The sequence below is a fragment of the Mirounga leonina genome, unplaced genomic scaffold (genome assembly GCF_011800145.1).
Source record: "Mirounga leonina isolate KUSES-001 unplaced genomic scaffold, KU_Mleo_1.0 Mir_99, whole genome shotgun sequence".
Classification (NCBI taxonomy): domain Eukaryota; kingdom Metazoa; phylum Chordata; class Mammalia; order Carnivora; family Phocidae; genus Mirounga; species Mirounga leonina.
The window spans coordinates 341017-358127 of record NW_023270971.1 but is presented as its reverse complement, the minus strand read 5'-3'; the positions used below and the strand labels follow the sequence as shown (position 1 = coordinate 358127).

General features: G+C 38.4%; 1 protein-coding gene across 1 annotated transcript in view; it reads left to right on the top strand.

Annotated features, from left to right (window-relative positions):
- The window catches only part of LOC118006758 (embigin-like), a 30623-nt gene that overhangs the window by 9350 nt on the left and 4162 nt on the right, over positions 1–17111 (top strand). Inside the window, exons 3-7 of the mRNA XM_034999530.1 lie at positions 3958–4141; positions 4374–4462; positions 12831–12958; positions 15354–15633; positions 16408–16441. Of these exons, the coding sequence (XP_034855421.1) occupies positions 3958–4141; positions 4374–4462; positions 12831–12958; positions 15354–15633; positions 16408–16441 (715 nt within the window). The remainder of the gene's footprint in view (positions 1–3957; positions 4142–4373; positions 4463–12830; positions 12959–15353; positions 15634–16407; positions 16442–17111) is intronic.

Genomic DNA, 17111 nt, shown 5'->3' with positions numbered 1-17111 from the left:
TTTTGGGGAAGTTGAAACATTGTCCGTTGAGTTCAATGGACATACTAGTTTGTTGGCTAATTACAAAATATTTTAAAGTTAGAGGTAAAACTTTTCACATATTTTTGATTTTCTGATAGGAAAGCAAGCTGCAGAAGCATCTGCGAAGTATTACAAGAAACAAGGAGGTAACGATCAGAGCTTGGAACCTGGCCTGACTTAGAGAGAGGCTTCAGTGTAGTTTTAATAGAATCATTTAGTTCAAAGTGTGAATGTTTAAAATATGTTGATCATACCATTTGTCTACCATCACATTGCTGTATTATAAATTTATTTCATCTTCTCTTAATATTTTCTTTCATTTAAAATCTCAGTTTAGGGGCGCCTGGGTTGCTCAGTCGGTTAGGTACCAACTCTTGATTTCGGCTCAGGTCATGGTCTCAGGGTCATGAGATCAAGCCCCGCATCAGGCTTCGTGCTCAGTCCAGAGTTTTTTTGTCCCTCTCTCTGCGCCCCCGCCCCCTGCTTGTGCACGTGCTCGCATGCTCTCTCTCAAATAAATAAATAAAATCTTAAAAAAAAATAAAACCTCAGTTCAATAGTTTGAAAGTGATGAGGAAGTTAATTTCATTGTCATGAGAATTTCATATCTTTGGGAGTTGGTACACATAGTTGGTTATGAGAATCTGGACTCAGCCACACCCAAATTTGTATTCATATCGGTCATTATCATGATATATGATCTAGGGAAAGATAGTTAACCTTTCTTTGCCTCAGCTTCCTCCTCTATGAAGTAGGAATGATAAAAATTGTACTTATAGAATTGCTGTAAAGATTAAATGATATGAGCAATATGGAACTTCAGGCAATACCTGATAGCTTTTGTTATATTCCCCAGTGAGATCAATATTGAGAGGAAGTTAAGTGGGAAATTATTCAGCAATTAATATATCACTAAAATTTTCCTTATGATAGCTCATTTAATCCTTTCTGTAGTCTCGTGAAATATGTCTTGTGCCATTTTACAAATGAGGAAGCTGAGGTGTCCAACATAAAGATACGTGGTGTTGCCCTGTGAGTCACCTCAGGCAAGGAACCTGACACGGGGCTGTTCCCTTATGACATGGAGGTGATCGTTCATATTTTAACTTCCCGATATTTTAAGAGGCTCCAGTGAGCCACATCATTGAAAAGAGTGTGGTGCCCTGGAGTCCCCTTCTGGAATGTAAATACCTCTGTAATGCCTCCTGCTAGGAGTGATAATGCGGTCTTGTCTTCTTGCCAGCCCTCCAACAAGAAAGATGGTCTGTATTCAACCCCCACAGGGTGCCCAAGAAATAATGCAAGGGTCACAATAGCTTTCTCTGGGTGATCAGAACCTCTGGCAACTCCATGGCCTACAGCAAGGCCTGGGTCTCCTCAATTCTGAGCAAGGTGGCTTTGCCAATGTAAACCCGGGCTGGGCAGAGGCCAGCAGTAATGAGTGACACTCAGCTCAGACCTGGGGAAACAACTCAAGAAATCTGCAAAGGCTTTGTCCCTGAAGCAACAACTGAGCAGAGTTTTGCAAGATATGAAAGAATTTTCACATTTAGGGGAGATCCAATATATAGAAAGCAGGTTTAAGTCATCAATAACAATGCTCTATCAACAATTTCTTAATGTAACATTCCTTTGAAGAATTATTCCTCTGTCAACATAGATTTGGTTCCCTTTATTATTCTCTTTCATAGTCACAGTGGAAGAAAGTATTTGTTACATTACCAAAGTCTACAGACTTTGGTAGATGGTCTGTCTCCCACAAGGAAGGAAAAGAGGTAGTCAGGTTAGACAGTTAAGGCCATTTTTAACCTATGATAAAGCACTTTCTGTAATATGGTAAGATAACAGAATATGCTATATTGGGGTGAAGACAGAGACTGTATGGAGAACTCCTTCATGAAATTGATGAAGTAAATTTCCTTGACAGAAAGACAGGCCTAGGTTTTCAGGGTACCCCAGAGCTAAAGCTGAAGGAGGAAAATTTACAGAAAACAGAAGCTTAGGACCAAATATGATATATCTTAAAACATTTTCTCCTGTTACTAGTACCTAATGTAATTTCTGGTATGCAGTAGATGCTCAGCAAATGCACAAAAATATGCAAATTCCTTCAGTTTGACCACTTCAGTTTTTTCTCTGTATAATTGAATCTTGTTAAGATCTGTCTATACCTAGGGTTTGTTTTGTTTTGTTTTGTTTTTTACCTTTCTTTTTGTGCATAAAATTCAACTCAGCACTTCTGTAATTATGCGACTAGGTATTTCGGGCATGTGCTCACAAAGCACTTCACACTAGCTGTACTTCACTGTTTGCAAATTTTGCACCTGGTCATTGCTTAAGGAAGCATTTTTATAAAGTTTTAAAATGTAATTAAAAGTGATGTTATGCTATTTAGGTTCTGTTTTTTTTTTTTTCTTTCTACATTTTGGCTCTGCATTCTGCTTTTACTGATGCTACGCTTTTGAGCAGGATATTGAGAAATGTGTTTACATAATGCAGTGCCCTCTCCCAAACACAACCCTTTTATTTCCTTTAACAGTAACCACCACTGTTCTGGTTTTTAGGGGGTCACGTCCTTGCTTTTTAAAATTGTTCTATCACACAGGTGTACATCCCTAAATATTATAGTTTAGTTTTACTTTGTTTTTTTTAAAGGCGTGTTTCTAAAGTATCTTTTCATTTTTAGGTTTATTTCTTTCCTTTTTCTAATTTATCTGTTGAAAACACCAGATCGTTCATCTTGTTGAGTTTTCTTACACTCTAGATTCGGTCGATCGCTTTCACGGGGTGCCATTTAACAAGTTTTTCCATCCTCTGTATTTCCTGTAAACTGGTAGTTGGATCTAGAGACTTAGTTCCAGTACCCCCTCCCCCTTTACCTTTTTTCTTTTCTTTTTTTTTTTGCGGGGGGGACAAAACGGCTGCCTAGGTAGTGGGGTGTTCCTCCTTAGGAGACACACAGTTCCATGTCTGAGAGGGTTGCAGCAGATGATGTAGAATGCCGAGATCCATGATTCACCAGGAGTTACAGCTCATTGTGTCAGATTTCTAGAGTTTCTTCACTTATTGGCTGGAACTGTATAAAAAGAAAGTTTTCCTCCTCTATTATCTGGTTACCAATTGCACATTTAGTATAGGAAGAGCAGTGTACCTGTTTGGTATTTTTCCTTTATTTACTACTGCTCAAAAAAAAAAAAAAAAAGTTGGCTCTAATGTATCTGCCATAAGTGGGATATAGCTATCTATATACTTGTAGAGAGATATATCACCTCGTGGTTTTGTACCAGAATTTCAAATTCGATGAAAATTCAGAAGTACAGGATGAGTGTTTGAATTCTGCCGTTCATCTGTATCTTTGTCCAATCCCTACAAGTTTTTAAGGACTAAGAAGACTAGGAATGACAGAATTAGTATATCACACAAACCCACATTCTACACAAAACGTTCTTGTAATAACTGAATAACACGATTCCTTAAAGGAATCAAAGCAGTTACTCCATTCTCTCCCTTAGGTTTTGTTTGCTTTTACAGTTGGAGTGTTTCTGTACAGTCAGAGCATAGGGCCCTCCTTTATACAGTGCTCTTTCCCCTATATCCTTGTCAGCTGGAAATTTTAAGGAGATTAAGATTATAGCCTCAGGCTTTTGCTATTCTGGTAATGTAACAAACACTTTCTTCCTCTGTGACTATGAAAGAGAATAATAAAGGGAATGTAACAAACACTTTCTTCCGCTGTGACCATGAAAAAGAATAATAAAGGGAACCAAATCTATGTCGACAGAGGAATAATTCTTCAAAGGAATGTTACATTAAGAAATTGTTGATAGAGCATTGTTATTGATGACTTAAACCTGCTTTCTATATATTGGATCTCCCCTAAATGTAACTTTTACAACATCTTTTTTGTTTTGTTTTGTTTTCTTTTGTGGCTAATAGAACAGTCCAGTGTGCCAGTGGAAAAAAATATCACTTTAGAACGACCTTCTAGAATAGAACTCACATGCAAATTCACGGCATCTGGGGATGTGAATTCAGTAAATGTGACTTGGAAAAAAGGTGATGAACAACTTACGAATTATTGCATCAATGCCACAGGAAACATCCTGTATACCCAGTACATGTGAGTACATAAAATTTTCACCTGCATGGCTCGATGAAATTCATCACCTTTTAAACATTTTTGATGACTGGGCATTCTTTCCTTTGCTGTCTCTTGAAGGTTATGCTAATATTCTAATTTGCATATTTACAGAATTGTTTCTATTTTAGAATTTTGATTAAATGCTAAGTCTTTTTCATTTTTATCAAGAAGTGTTTTGAGAACTAAACCTATATTAATAAATTCTCTTTAGGTTTACCATCATTAATAGCAATCAAATGGGAAACTATTCGTGTTTCTTTGAAGAGGAAAAGAAACAAAGGGGCACATTTAATTTCAGAGGTTAGTGCTAATAATTTATAGAGTAATAACTTCAGCATTATATTTTTAGAATTCTGAATCCCCAAATTTTTGAATTACCATTACAATACTAAACATAATGAGCTGAAAGAAAATCATATACTTTCCACTGAATCTTAAAGTGGTGACCTTAAAAATGGAACTTCCCAGTCTTCCCAGTGGTAGCATTTGAATTTCCCAACCCATTCCCACTCCTGTCCCTCCCCTAGCTTAAATCCAGATTTTAGTGTGAAAGATGGGGCTGCCAGGTTATTTGTAACAGTCTCTTGAATTTATTTGCTTATTCATTTGTTTAGCCGACTAAACTCAGAGCTTTTATGTACTGTCCCTTTAGGCATGTGTGAGAATATGCTTTGGTGTTCTGTACCAGTGGGTCCAGGACTTGGGGGCTTTAGGGATCCATAAAATTTAAAAATAATATGGAGATGCACAAAGGGTTGCCAGTTTTTGGTCTCCTCAAATATTCGGCCCTCCTTTATACAGTGATGTATAAAATCCATAGCTCTTCCCTCTGGAACAAGAAAAAGTAAAATCAGAATATTTTCCTCTTACTATCATTAAACCAAAACTATAAAGGTCTCAATCTCGTAAGACAGACTAGTCACTGAGCTGGACACTTATCTTCATGAAAAACCCCTATTCTGTGATAGATTAGGGAACCACAGTGTCCGTGTTGGTATCTGGGAAATGTGGTCTGCTGCCATATTAACTGTTCTGGGTTTTGCTTCACATTAATTTCCCAAGGTACATGAGAAACTGTTCTCCATTTTTCCTGAAAATTGTGAGGTCTGGCTAGCTGCCCTGACAAAATACGGATACTGTCTCCAAGGCCCCATCCATAGCAGAATGGCCCGCTTCAACATTATCATGATTTAAGGTGGTTTGCACCTATATCCCTACATCCCTCCCTATATTCCCTCTGTTCTCACAGACTCATTTTCTTCATGTGGTTTTGTAAATGTTCTTACTTGGTAAATATAATAAATCCTTGTGTTTATGCAATTTGGTCTCTGCAAAGGCAGAAACTATTCCCATCCTTTGATTATTCTGATCATGTACATTCTCTCTTAACCTCCTTTCCTCTGTTTGCTTAATTTAATTTAGTGAAGGATAGATGCACCATACATTTCCTTCTCTTATTCCCTTCTTTCCCTTGTCTTTTTCTTTCCTTCCCTCCCTCTGCATCCTCCTCCTCCCTTCTTTCTTTCCTTCCTAATGAGCTAAGAGGATATTAAACACATGTACACACCCACACAGTCCTCTAGTAAACATTTTATTGAATTTCCTTTAAATATGTAAAGAAGGCCTATAGATTTTGAGGAAATACTCATCAAATCATGAGGCTTAAAGTGATTCCAGGAGATTCAATTTTAAAAATTGCTTTTTTCCCCATCTAGATAGGACTGTTTTCTAGAAATATGTACTAGTTACACCTGTTCAAAGTTTAAATATTGTAAAGTAACTTAAATTAAAAGTAAAGTAACTTAAAAAAAATAAAGTAAAGTAACTTAATACTTTAAATTAAGTAATTTAAATTACTTAAATTATTATTTGGCAATGATCTGTCCTGCCTCAAATGTGAAAGATTAACAGAAGCATTTTATTTTTCAATATACCAATACATTCAATGCCATGTGGTCTTGGAGAAAGCCTCTTGATTCCATATCTATTTTGAGATGACCAGCCTGAATCATCTGGCTAGTGTCAGGAGCACCAACACAAGGCTTAGGTTTGAAATCAAGTGCTTGAGAAATGCAAAGAGCCACTGAATATTTACTATGTTTTTTTTTTTTTTCTTTTTATAGTTTTCTTAAAGTAGCTTAGTTCAGTTTATTAGTTTTTTTTTTTTTAAATCTAAACTCAAATACAGGTGTGAGAGTTTCCCAACCTGTTTGATGAAGCCGTGTTCTTTTTTTTTTTTTTTTTAATTTATTTTTTGACAGAGAGAGAGACAGTGAGAGAGGGAACATAAGCAGGGGGAGTGGGAGAGGGAGAAGCAGGCTTCCAGCTGAGCAGCCAGCCCGATGCGGGGCTCAATCCCAGGACCCTGGGATCATGACCTGAGCTGAAGGCAGATGCTTAACGACTGAGCCACCCAGGCGCCCCCAGTTTATTAGTTTTTAATGCCCACTTAACATTAATATAACTTTTAAGTATACACTATGTCTCGAAGATATTTATAAAATTAGTAAGTTAGCCCTTTCCAGATCTTCTTTGGTAAAATAATATTTTCCTGTAACTCGTCTAAATTGAATATTGCTTGGAGAAGTAATTTCATTTGATTACAATTTAAAGGCATCTGCAGAACAATTCTTTTATAGTTATTATTTAATTAGATCTGTAAGGCTTATAGGATGGCATCTATTTTTATAAATATCCTATTATATTATGTCTCCACATGACTTGCTTATGGGTTTTCCTAAGAAGAAGGCTTATTTTTCCTTAGCAATCCTAAGTTGAGTGTGGTTGAAAAGCCTTTTTTATCCTCTATTTTAAATTCAGCCAAAAAAAACCCATTCTGCCACTGATCAAATGAGTCAACTAGTGCATGAGCCTGAGTCCTTAGAACAACTCATCAGCAAAGCCCCTGCTTCTGCCTTTATGGGAGCTGGTTGATTTATTACTACAAGATTACAAAAGGGCCTCAAATCACTGATTAGTACAATGCAAAAAACCCTGCTGACTTTGTGTGTTTGGCTGTTGATGCTAGTACAGGAGAGAGAGCAAAAGTCACACTGGAAGCTTCCAAGTGCTAACATGTCGTGATTACTTTTCATTCAAGAAAGATGAGAGGTGGGCGACCGTGTTTCTCAGTAGCAGGTCAACTATTCTGATGTAGTTGCTGAAAACTTCTATAATATGCATCAGTGTTAAAATCTCTCATTAGAGGGGCACCTGGGTGGCTCAGTCAGTTAAGCGTCTGCCTTTGGCTCAGGTCATGATCCCAGGTCCTGGGATCGAATCCCGCATCTGGCACCCTGCTCAGCGGGGAGCCTGCTTCTCCCTCTCCCACTCCCCCTACCTGTGTTCTCTCTCTCTCTCTGTCAGATGAATAAATAAAATCTTAAAAAAAAAAAAAAGAAAAAATTAAAATCTCTTAATAGAAAAGATGCAGAAATTTAGTTGATGAAGAGTAAGTAATGGCACATAGAACTTTTGAGAAGTCTTGGTGAGATTTTGATGGTGCCAAGTGCTGTGAAGCCTCTCTTGGCCTAGCCATCTGTCTTCACTAGTAAGTATCCAAGGCGTCAAAATATGGAATAGTACTATGGAAGAATCAGTTGGAAGTTCAGCTTCAACCCCCAGTGCTGAAGTCTAGTTAGCTGTCTTTGACTATGTGGAAAAATCTTTTCCCTAATTTGGTAATACCTAAATGTTCTTGGGCCAAAAATGACCCAGGCTGATTTTCTTCCTAGTTCATGATATAAATCTCTAACTTTACAACTCCATAGGGCTTTGACTGTCATCAGGTAGATCCTAGGCCCCATCTTCTTAGACACTAGTTTGAATCAGCAATTTCAGCATCTTCAAACTTGGAGTCTTCCAATCCAAGACTCTCACTGGTTCTGCCTTATCTGAAGTTTCAAAAGGTCAACAGAACATATTAGAATACCGTATCGCTGTGCTTCTTTGCATAAGTATTTCCAAACATAAGTAGCAGCCCAGAACCAACCGGGGCCTCTGGAGAAGTTCCAACAGACTGGTGTTTCCTGACCATGGTGCCTTTTGTAATTTAGATCCACACTGCTGTTATCAGTCATATAAAGCATAGCAGAGCAGTGGTTAATGTCCACCTTTTCACATGGAGCTTGAGAAGTGTGGTTTTGCTTATCTGAGGTTTGGAAGGAACTTAGAGGCTTCAGAAAAGAATCCTTATTTTAGCCAAGCTTGAATCTGTGCTTATCTGCAGGTCTTTAGTTGAGGCCTCCCCTAAAGTAGGGTTGACCTTTCCAGGAGCTTCTGTGTTCTCATACTTCATTTAATAATAAAGCCACACCAGGTGTTGGGCATATTGGAATGAAGTATGACTAGGTCGCAGTCTTGAACTGATAGATCGATTGTGTTTTGTCAGGAGGCCCTCAAATAACTTCCTTCTCACTTGGTCCAGTCATTCTTTTTCCCAGCAAAATCTCAAGTAAGGAAATACACACCAAAAAAGGGACACTAAGGCAAAGTAACATTTTGTTATTGGCCAGCCTTGGCCACAAACCTTGCTGAAATTCTTGGAAGGCTTTGCCACATGGAAGGCTTCTTTTTCCTCAATGAGGTCGTACTAACCTCAAGCCAAAGCAGAGCCTTGTATTCCTTCACAGCCCAAGGTCAGTTAGGTCTTTACTCCTCTGAACAGGAGGATAACACCCTCCTGAGCCAGGAAAAATATGCTGAGCATGAGGCTGAGTTATTTATACCTCCAGATTTCTATCCCTAGAAAACAGGGCCCAATCAGTGCCCTGGACCATGACTAATCCATGATAATCCTCCTTTCTAGGACTGGAAAACTGGAGGGCTGAATGAGAGGAGGGAATGTCTAGTGAGGTCACCGGGGACTTCAGTCCACAGGCCACTGCTCAGCCTTTTATTGACACCACCTCCGGTATCTAGTGAGGAAACTAGATCTACCATGAGAAAGAAAAACAGAATGGGGGGAGGGGGTACTCGGAGGCTCAGTCGGTTATGCGGCTGCCTTCGGCTCAGGTCATGATCCCAGCATCCTGGGATCGAGCCCTGCATGGGGCTCCCTGCTCAGTGGGAAGCCTGCTTCTCCCTCTGCCTGCCGCTCCCCCTGCTTGAACTCTCTGTGTCAAATAAATCAATAAATGAAAAAAAAAAATCTTCAAAAAAAAAAAAAACAGAATGAAATATTCTGTGGTTCAGTGTAATTTAGGCCTGTAACAGTTTGATGCTGAAATTTATTGTCTTGTTTCTCAAGAACTTAAAATATAGTTACGTTAATATCGGGACAGATGGTCCGCCTATTCTCTTGGATCCTAGAGTTGCTTTCAGTTTTCCTCTATTGGTTGTTTTCCTGCAGCAGACTGCTGTCTGGGTCCCCAGATGAGCCCAGAGGCAGGTAGCCACAGACTGAGGAAACTGAACAAAACGAAAGTAGTTTGACTTAATAGGGAGAACACTTACATGAGAGACACCATCTTTGCTTTTATTTAAAAAATGCATGTGGATAACAATTATTCTCTTATTTAAAAATTTCACTCACAGGTTATGTCAAAGTACCAGTTGCTTTATTCTGCTTTTTCTTGTTAAAACCAGTATGTGGTGAACGGGCCCTTTTCTTTTTATTCTTAGATTCTATGTAATATGTGAGGTTATTATTCCATGTGTTTTTTCTGCTCTGTATACTACATAGGTCTGGAAACAAGAGTTTCTTTTTAACTTTTTTTTTTTTTAAAGACTTTATTTATTTATTTGACAGAGAGAGACACAGTAAGAGAGGGAGCACAGCAGGGGGAGTGGGAGAGGTAGAAGCAGGCTCCCTGCTGAGCAGGGAGCCCAATGCGGGACTCCATCCCAGGACCCTGGGATCGTGACCTGAGCTGAAGGCAGATGCTTAACGACTGAGCCACCCAGGCGCCCCTCTTTTTAACTTTTAACCAATGTAATTTCTTGTTATGGTAAGGAGCAGGGTTGAGGTGCCCTGATTTAAATTGTTTTAATTTATCCTGAAATTGTAATCCTTACACAAAAATCTTATTCAGCTGCTTTCGCCAAGTACTTGAATGCGTGTTCCAAGCAGAATTTGTTTTACAGCCTCACTAAGTTGTTTAAAATAGATGTTATTAAAGGATCTCAAAGCTCCTGTTTCTTCATTCTTTGGGGCCTTGTCTCCTGTGATTCATACCCTTGAGTTTTCCATCATTTTACTCTTTTAATCTCCTTTCTCACTTGGGCTGGGGGGGTCTATAAAGCATTCAGTTTGGAGCCTTTCCTATGTTTTGGGGTGTTCTTACATGTTCCTACAGTTCTGAGATGTATTCAGATGAATTTCCAGTTCTCTTTTTATATTCTAAGTCTTATTTCTTCTCTCTTCCACACGACTGGCTGACCTGGAAATCATTCTTGCACATGATGATGATCTATCCTAGTAAGCTGGCTCATGACCACTACGTAATAAGGCCATGGGTATTACAAATTGTAAGGGAGGTCAGTTAAGAAAAGCAGTACCAGTGCATGATCACAATTTTGTGGTGTTTACTTTGCACCAAACACTTCATGTGTTATGATCTCATACTTAATCCTTTACAACAACACAGTAGGATGGGTTATGACCGACCAAAGAACTCAACGTTAGTAACACCGAAACTGTAATTTGAGTGTATGTATTTCCTGGACCCAGATCAATTCTTTGTCACATCACTGTCACATTGTGCTGACTTCCTTCAAACACTTAATGACCTGACCTTTGAAATGGACACCTATTCACCACATATTAACTAAATATCCCTCAGCCTGAGGGTGACCCGATTGGGAGTGTGGGACCCTCGTGGCCTCAGTCAAAAGGAGTGCTCAGAATATCTTCTGGCTGGGATGTCTTAAATCCAGGTAATCACTCGTACTCCCTGTCTCCTCTCTCAGGAGTGCCCTAGTGGTACCTGACTCGGTTTTCATTAAGTATCAGTGGGTGAGTATAAATTCTGATAGGCAGTTCACAGCTTTGGTTAATGTAAAATTGTAGACCATCCAGTTTCATCAAAACATGTTTCCTTGGTTATGAAAAGTGTGAGAACAACTGGTTTATAGATTGCTCTATTATCTTTCGTATGAATTACTTGAAGCATTTATGCTGTCATGGGTGTGACATACCTTCCTCTTATTTGCATCTCTTTTTTATGAGCACTGCCTCATTCAACACTCAGCTGGTCAGCAGCCTTGATGAAGGAGAGGGTGATATGTGCAATTGTGTTTAGGCACATCTTATTTATTTATTTTTAAAGTATTTTATTTATTTATGTGAGAGAGAGAGAGTGAGCACGTGCACAAGTGGGGGGTGAGGAGGGGCAGAGGGAGAAGCAGGCTCCCCGCTGAGCAGGGAGCCCGACGTGGGGCTCGATCCCAGGACCCTGAGATCATGACCTGACCTGAAGGCAGACACTTAACAGACTAAGGCCCCTCTTTAGGCACACTTTAAACAATAAGGAAAAAAGAAGACTTCCACACCCATCATTGCAATCTTAATCACCTGAGGACAGAACCCATAAAGAAATCCTATTCTCCAACCCTATTTGTACCACTTCTTTGGTAGTTATACAAGTCAGAATTTCTTTTCTAGTCATTACCAATTACTTCCCCCTTCCTCATCTTTATGATTCATCCAGCAAATGCTCAATTATCTTTGGGTAGTACAAAGCCAAGAGCACTTAGAGAATGTATTTAATCTAGAAAGCTGACTTTAGTACTTAAAACTGATCTTTCTATTTCTACCCTGGCCCTCCCCAAAACAAAATATAAAAATAGGATAACAAGTGAATATCAAGCAATATTTATAAAATTTGTCAATATAGCATTAAAAATTTAGATATAATTTTATGCTTTCTCTCTGTTGCCAAATATAAAAGGGAAAAAAACATAAAACCAAAAATCCGCTAAAATGAGTAAAAGAAAAAAAGTAAAAGTAACCTTTGTTGGTCAGTCTACACCTCCAGTCTAAGTGCACATTCATTAATATATCCTTTGAGGTCAATGAGAAGAAACTGATTGCACTATGGAGCTATTGGCTCTCTTTTTATTGCTTTGCTTATGTTTTTATGTTTTGATTTTCTTTATCAAGTTATTCATATCCTTAAAACTTAATTTTTCTAAATTCAGTGGTCATTTTTATTGTTACTAATGGCACCTGCCTGAAACTTTCTTAGGAAATTTATCACCCAAAACAAATAAACAAAAACAGCAGAAAAAGAGTCGTAAAGACGACAAACTGGTAGTTGCCAGAGGGGTGTGGTGTGGTGGGGGAAATGACAAAATGGGTAAAGGGGAGTGGGAGGTATAGGATTCCAGGTATGGAGTGGATAAGTCAGGGGGATGAAAGGTATAGCATAGGGGATATAGTCTATGCTATTATAATAGTGTTTCATGGTGATAGATGGTAGGTACACATGTGGTGAGCATAGCATAACATGTAGATTTGTCTGATCACTATGTTGTACACCTGAAACTAACATAATACCGTGTATCAACTATACTCCAATTAAAAAAATGGTTTCATGTCATATGAAACTAAAATTATGTAAAGAAAATCATACTGATGAGAAAATGAAAGGAGAATTTGTCTTCAACTTGCATACATTTCCCTATTCAAACTCCCTCAGTAATATGTCTTTCTCTAAATTTTTCTTAGTCCCTGAAGTTCAAGGAAAAAACAAACCATTGGTCACTTATGTGGGGGATTCAGCTGTCTTGATATGTAAATGTCAACACTGTTCTCCTTTAAACTGGACCTGGTACAGTAGTAACGGGAGTATACAGGTAAGATCATATTGATTCGAAGAAAACAAAATGAAAACTCTTATTCCATAAATAATATTAACAGACTCAGAATTCCTAGGACTATTTGTACTCCTTTATCTTATTATTATTATTATTATTTTAAGATTTTATTTATTCATTTGAGAGACAATGAGATAGAGAGCATGAGAGGGGGGAAGGTCAGAGGGAGAAGCGACTCCCTGCCGAGCAGGGAGCCCGATGCGGGACTTGATCCCGGGACTCCAGGATCATGACCTGAGCCGAAGGCAGTCGCTTAACCAACTGAGCCACCCAGGCGCCCCCTTTATCTTATTATTTAATATGTCTTCATAAAGAAAGAACCGTGGAGTTGTCATTTCATGTTTTTAGCATATTGCATTATACATCTGAAGAGACTCTTACTGTTTTAACTGGTACTTTGTTTTTCAGATTTAGCAACTTATTTCAGTTCTTTGAAAGGAAGTTATCATTCATTTTTAGTTGATGAGTTTAGAAATAACCCTAACAAAAAGATTCTCTTTTCTTATCATTCCATGAAAGTATCTAGAAAAAAAGGTAGTTTTCTTTTCCAGCTCAGTCTCTGGAAACATTTGTGAAAGAATGCAATACAGTGGTGCCATTTGAGAAAATAATGAAAATTGGTAACTTAAACTTAGCTCTTGGGTTCTTTCAGGGTCATTGGCCTCTTTTGGCCTTCCAGAATCCAAAGAGAAGCGAAATACTTTACGTTCCTATTAAAGAATTAATGGCTATTCAAAGAGCTGATAATAAGAAAAACATGCATATTCAGAAAATCATTTCTCACTCTCTTTCTTCCTCCCAAATAGCCTCTAATAGCAGGGAAATTTAGGACATTGTCCTTCAGGAGACACCTGTCTATTGCTCTGCTACTAATGAGCATTGAAATTAAAGTCCTGCAAAGGCAAGCTGTAATTCTAGGACAGACGGACAGTATGGGACAGCGTAGATCTTACAATGAAATACTAGGTTCCTTCTTAGACAAAATTGGTACTGCCATAGACTGTTGAAGGGAACCAGAGGAAAGGACTTAAAAGGGAGAGTGACTGATTCTGTGATAACATTGGTTTGACTTTTTAGAGAAAGCTCCACATCACTTAGGGGTAGACTTAAATCATTAATATTTCTGCTTCTTTTCTTGTTGATGATTAGGAAAGGCAATCATTTTGAGTAGGTAACTATTAAAAAAAATGTATGTAAATTGATAAAGATAAATATCTGTTGTAGTACTTGACATACATAGCCTAATTTATTTATGTATATGTAATACTAGGCAAAAAATAACCGAAATCTAATTACATTAAACTCTTAGAATATAGTCTGTGCTTCTCTCCATTGGCTGTAGTAATTTCCTCTCCATTTGGCCCTAAGCACGGGTCCTATTAGGATGTGAGGGAAGTGTAGGGAAGTGAGTACAGGTCACAACTTTAAGTCAAGTGTTTTTTCAAAATGCAGACCGACCACCTGCCTCTGCATCACCTGGGGTGCCCATTAACCATGCATTACTTACATGTATCAGCTCCGAGTTAGGGAGGGTACATTTGAACAAGCAGTACAGGCAGTGCTATGCACAGGGAGCCAGGTCGCTTTAATGGGGTGGGGGGGAGCAAATAATAAACTCACAGTTCTTGATCAGATAACCTCCAAGAATATTTGCATGCAGATGAGCATTTACTGAGCAGTGTGGTTGAGTGATAGCACAGCGAAGGCATCGGATGGCCTGAGAATAAGTTTTAATTTAAATGGGTTAAATAAATCAGCTCCAAAATAGCTTAGTATGGCTCTTGAGAGGCTGGGGGAAAATCCAGGGACTCTCAGAAGCCAGCTTGCCTGAGAAAGAAAGACATTCAGCTATGAGAAGACAGGTGCGCAGACAATCACATATCCTGGGCTCCCGGGATTTCTACCACTCCCGCTACATCAGCTTCAAAGGCCTGGAGATTTCATCCTCATTTCCAGTCTGAGGAACTCCCAGTGTCAGGAGCCAGTGATCTTCCTTTGTAGGAATGATCACATCTAATAGCTTCATTAATTCATGAGTTGAGTTGATGTGTGCCTGCTCTTGTGAAGGGGGAAGTACTTTGAATAGCTAGTTGGGGGTTAGATCGAGAAACCCAGATGGCTGGAATTTTTCTGTATCTTTAATTCTAATATTTACCCATGATGACCTACACTATAGTTTCAAACACGGAGTGTTTAGCACTTAAAATATCCCTTCCCTTTGCTACCGTTGGGAGATGAAGCTCTCGGACTCTGTTATGTAAACTTCTCATAAACTTTAATATGCCTTATAGCTTTTGCTCAAAACGCGATCATTTAGGACATGTGTCTTTTATGCAATATGATAGGAATGGGTTTTGATGTCTCCTTATATTAGGTTCCTGTTGATGTTCACGTGAATGATAAGTATGCGATCAATGGAACAAACGCTAATGAAACCAGGCTCAAGATAATGCAACTTTCAGAAGATGATAAGGGATCTTACTGGTGCCATGCAGTGTTCCAATTAGGCGAGAGCCAAATACACGTTGAACTCGTTGTGCTGAGTTATTTGGTACCCCTCAAACCATTTCTTGGAATAGTTGTTGAAGTTATTATTTTAGTGGCTATTATTCTGTTTTGTGAAATGTACACCCAAAAGAAAAAGATGCACACAGGTAAGGCTTCTTTTTTTAGATAATGTTCTTATGTTATGACTTAATACATTATAATGGCTTTAGAGTTTTGGGGAAATATCTAACTTTTGTTATTTGGAGGGGTGTTTATTTAACATTGATGGTGACAGTGATGTGAGCTTTTATTGATGGTTTTTCTGTTTCAACTTCCTAAAAAATTTTAGGATGAAAATATACTTTTTCTCCTTTTGCTTTGGTGTTACTGGTACCTCAACACCAAAGAGGTGATACATGCTTTGGCACTAGAATAATAGAAGATTCTGTGATAGCTTAACGTAAAAGACCTCAAAGACAAACAGTCTTTCCCTTAGATAACTCACTTAGAAAATATTTTATCAAACATTCTGGAGTTCTCATAAAAGAGACATTGTCTGGTCAGTTCTCCATTTTTGTGGCATGTGCTTGATAGATTGCAGGTTGAGAAACCAATGGTTCCCCAAGAAAATTTATCTTACATTCTGTATTCTTTTCTGATTTTATACTAAATTTTTAGTAATTTAAAGAATTACAAATCAGTCAGTCTGATTTTGAAAATCCCAGGCACTAGACTATGCTTGATGAAAATTGTAGGTAAGGTCTGGAGAGCAGGGAAAGAGGAGAACGTGATGGATGTGCAGGCGTTTCACGTCATATGTCTCTCGTTCCAAAGAGGGAAAACCATACAGGGCATTCTTAACATGGGGAAAGTTGAATTCAACATACATGCTCCGTAAGAATAATAAACCAATCTTATTAAATTCCTCTTTTGTTATACAGATGATGGGAAAGAATTTGAACAAGTTGAGCAGTTGTAAGTATTACAGATTAATTTTCACTTGAGTAAAATAGAGATAAATATAAAATTGAATAAAAGTTTGCAGTTGGAGTAGGTATTTACCCCAAAGATACAGAGGTAGTGCTCCGAAGGGGCACCTGCACCCCAATGTTTATAGCAGCAATGTCCACAACAGCCAAACTATGGAAAGAGCCCAGATGTCCATTGACAGAGTAATGGATAAAGAAGATGTGGTATATATATATATATATATTCAATGGAATATTACTCAGCCATCAGAAAGGATAACATCTCACCATTTACACCACCATGGATGGAACTGGAGGATATTATGCTGAGCGAAATAAGTCAATCAGAGAAAGACAATTATCATATGGTTTCACTCGTATGTGGAATATAAGGAATAGTGCAGAGGATCATAGGGGAAGGGAGAGAAAACTGAACGGGAAGAAATCAGAGGGGGAGACAAACCATGAGAGACTCTTAACTATAGGAAACAAACTGAGGGTTGCTGGAGGGGAGGTGGGTGGAGGGATGGGGTAACTGGGTGATGGGCATTAAGGAGGGCACGTGATGTGAGGAGCAGTTGTTGTTATATGCAACTGATGAGTTACTGAAGTCTACATCTGAAACTAGTGATGTACTATATGTTGGCTAATTGAATTTAAATAAAAAAAAAGTTTGC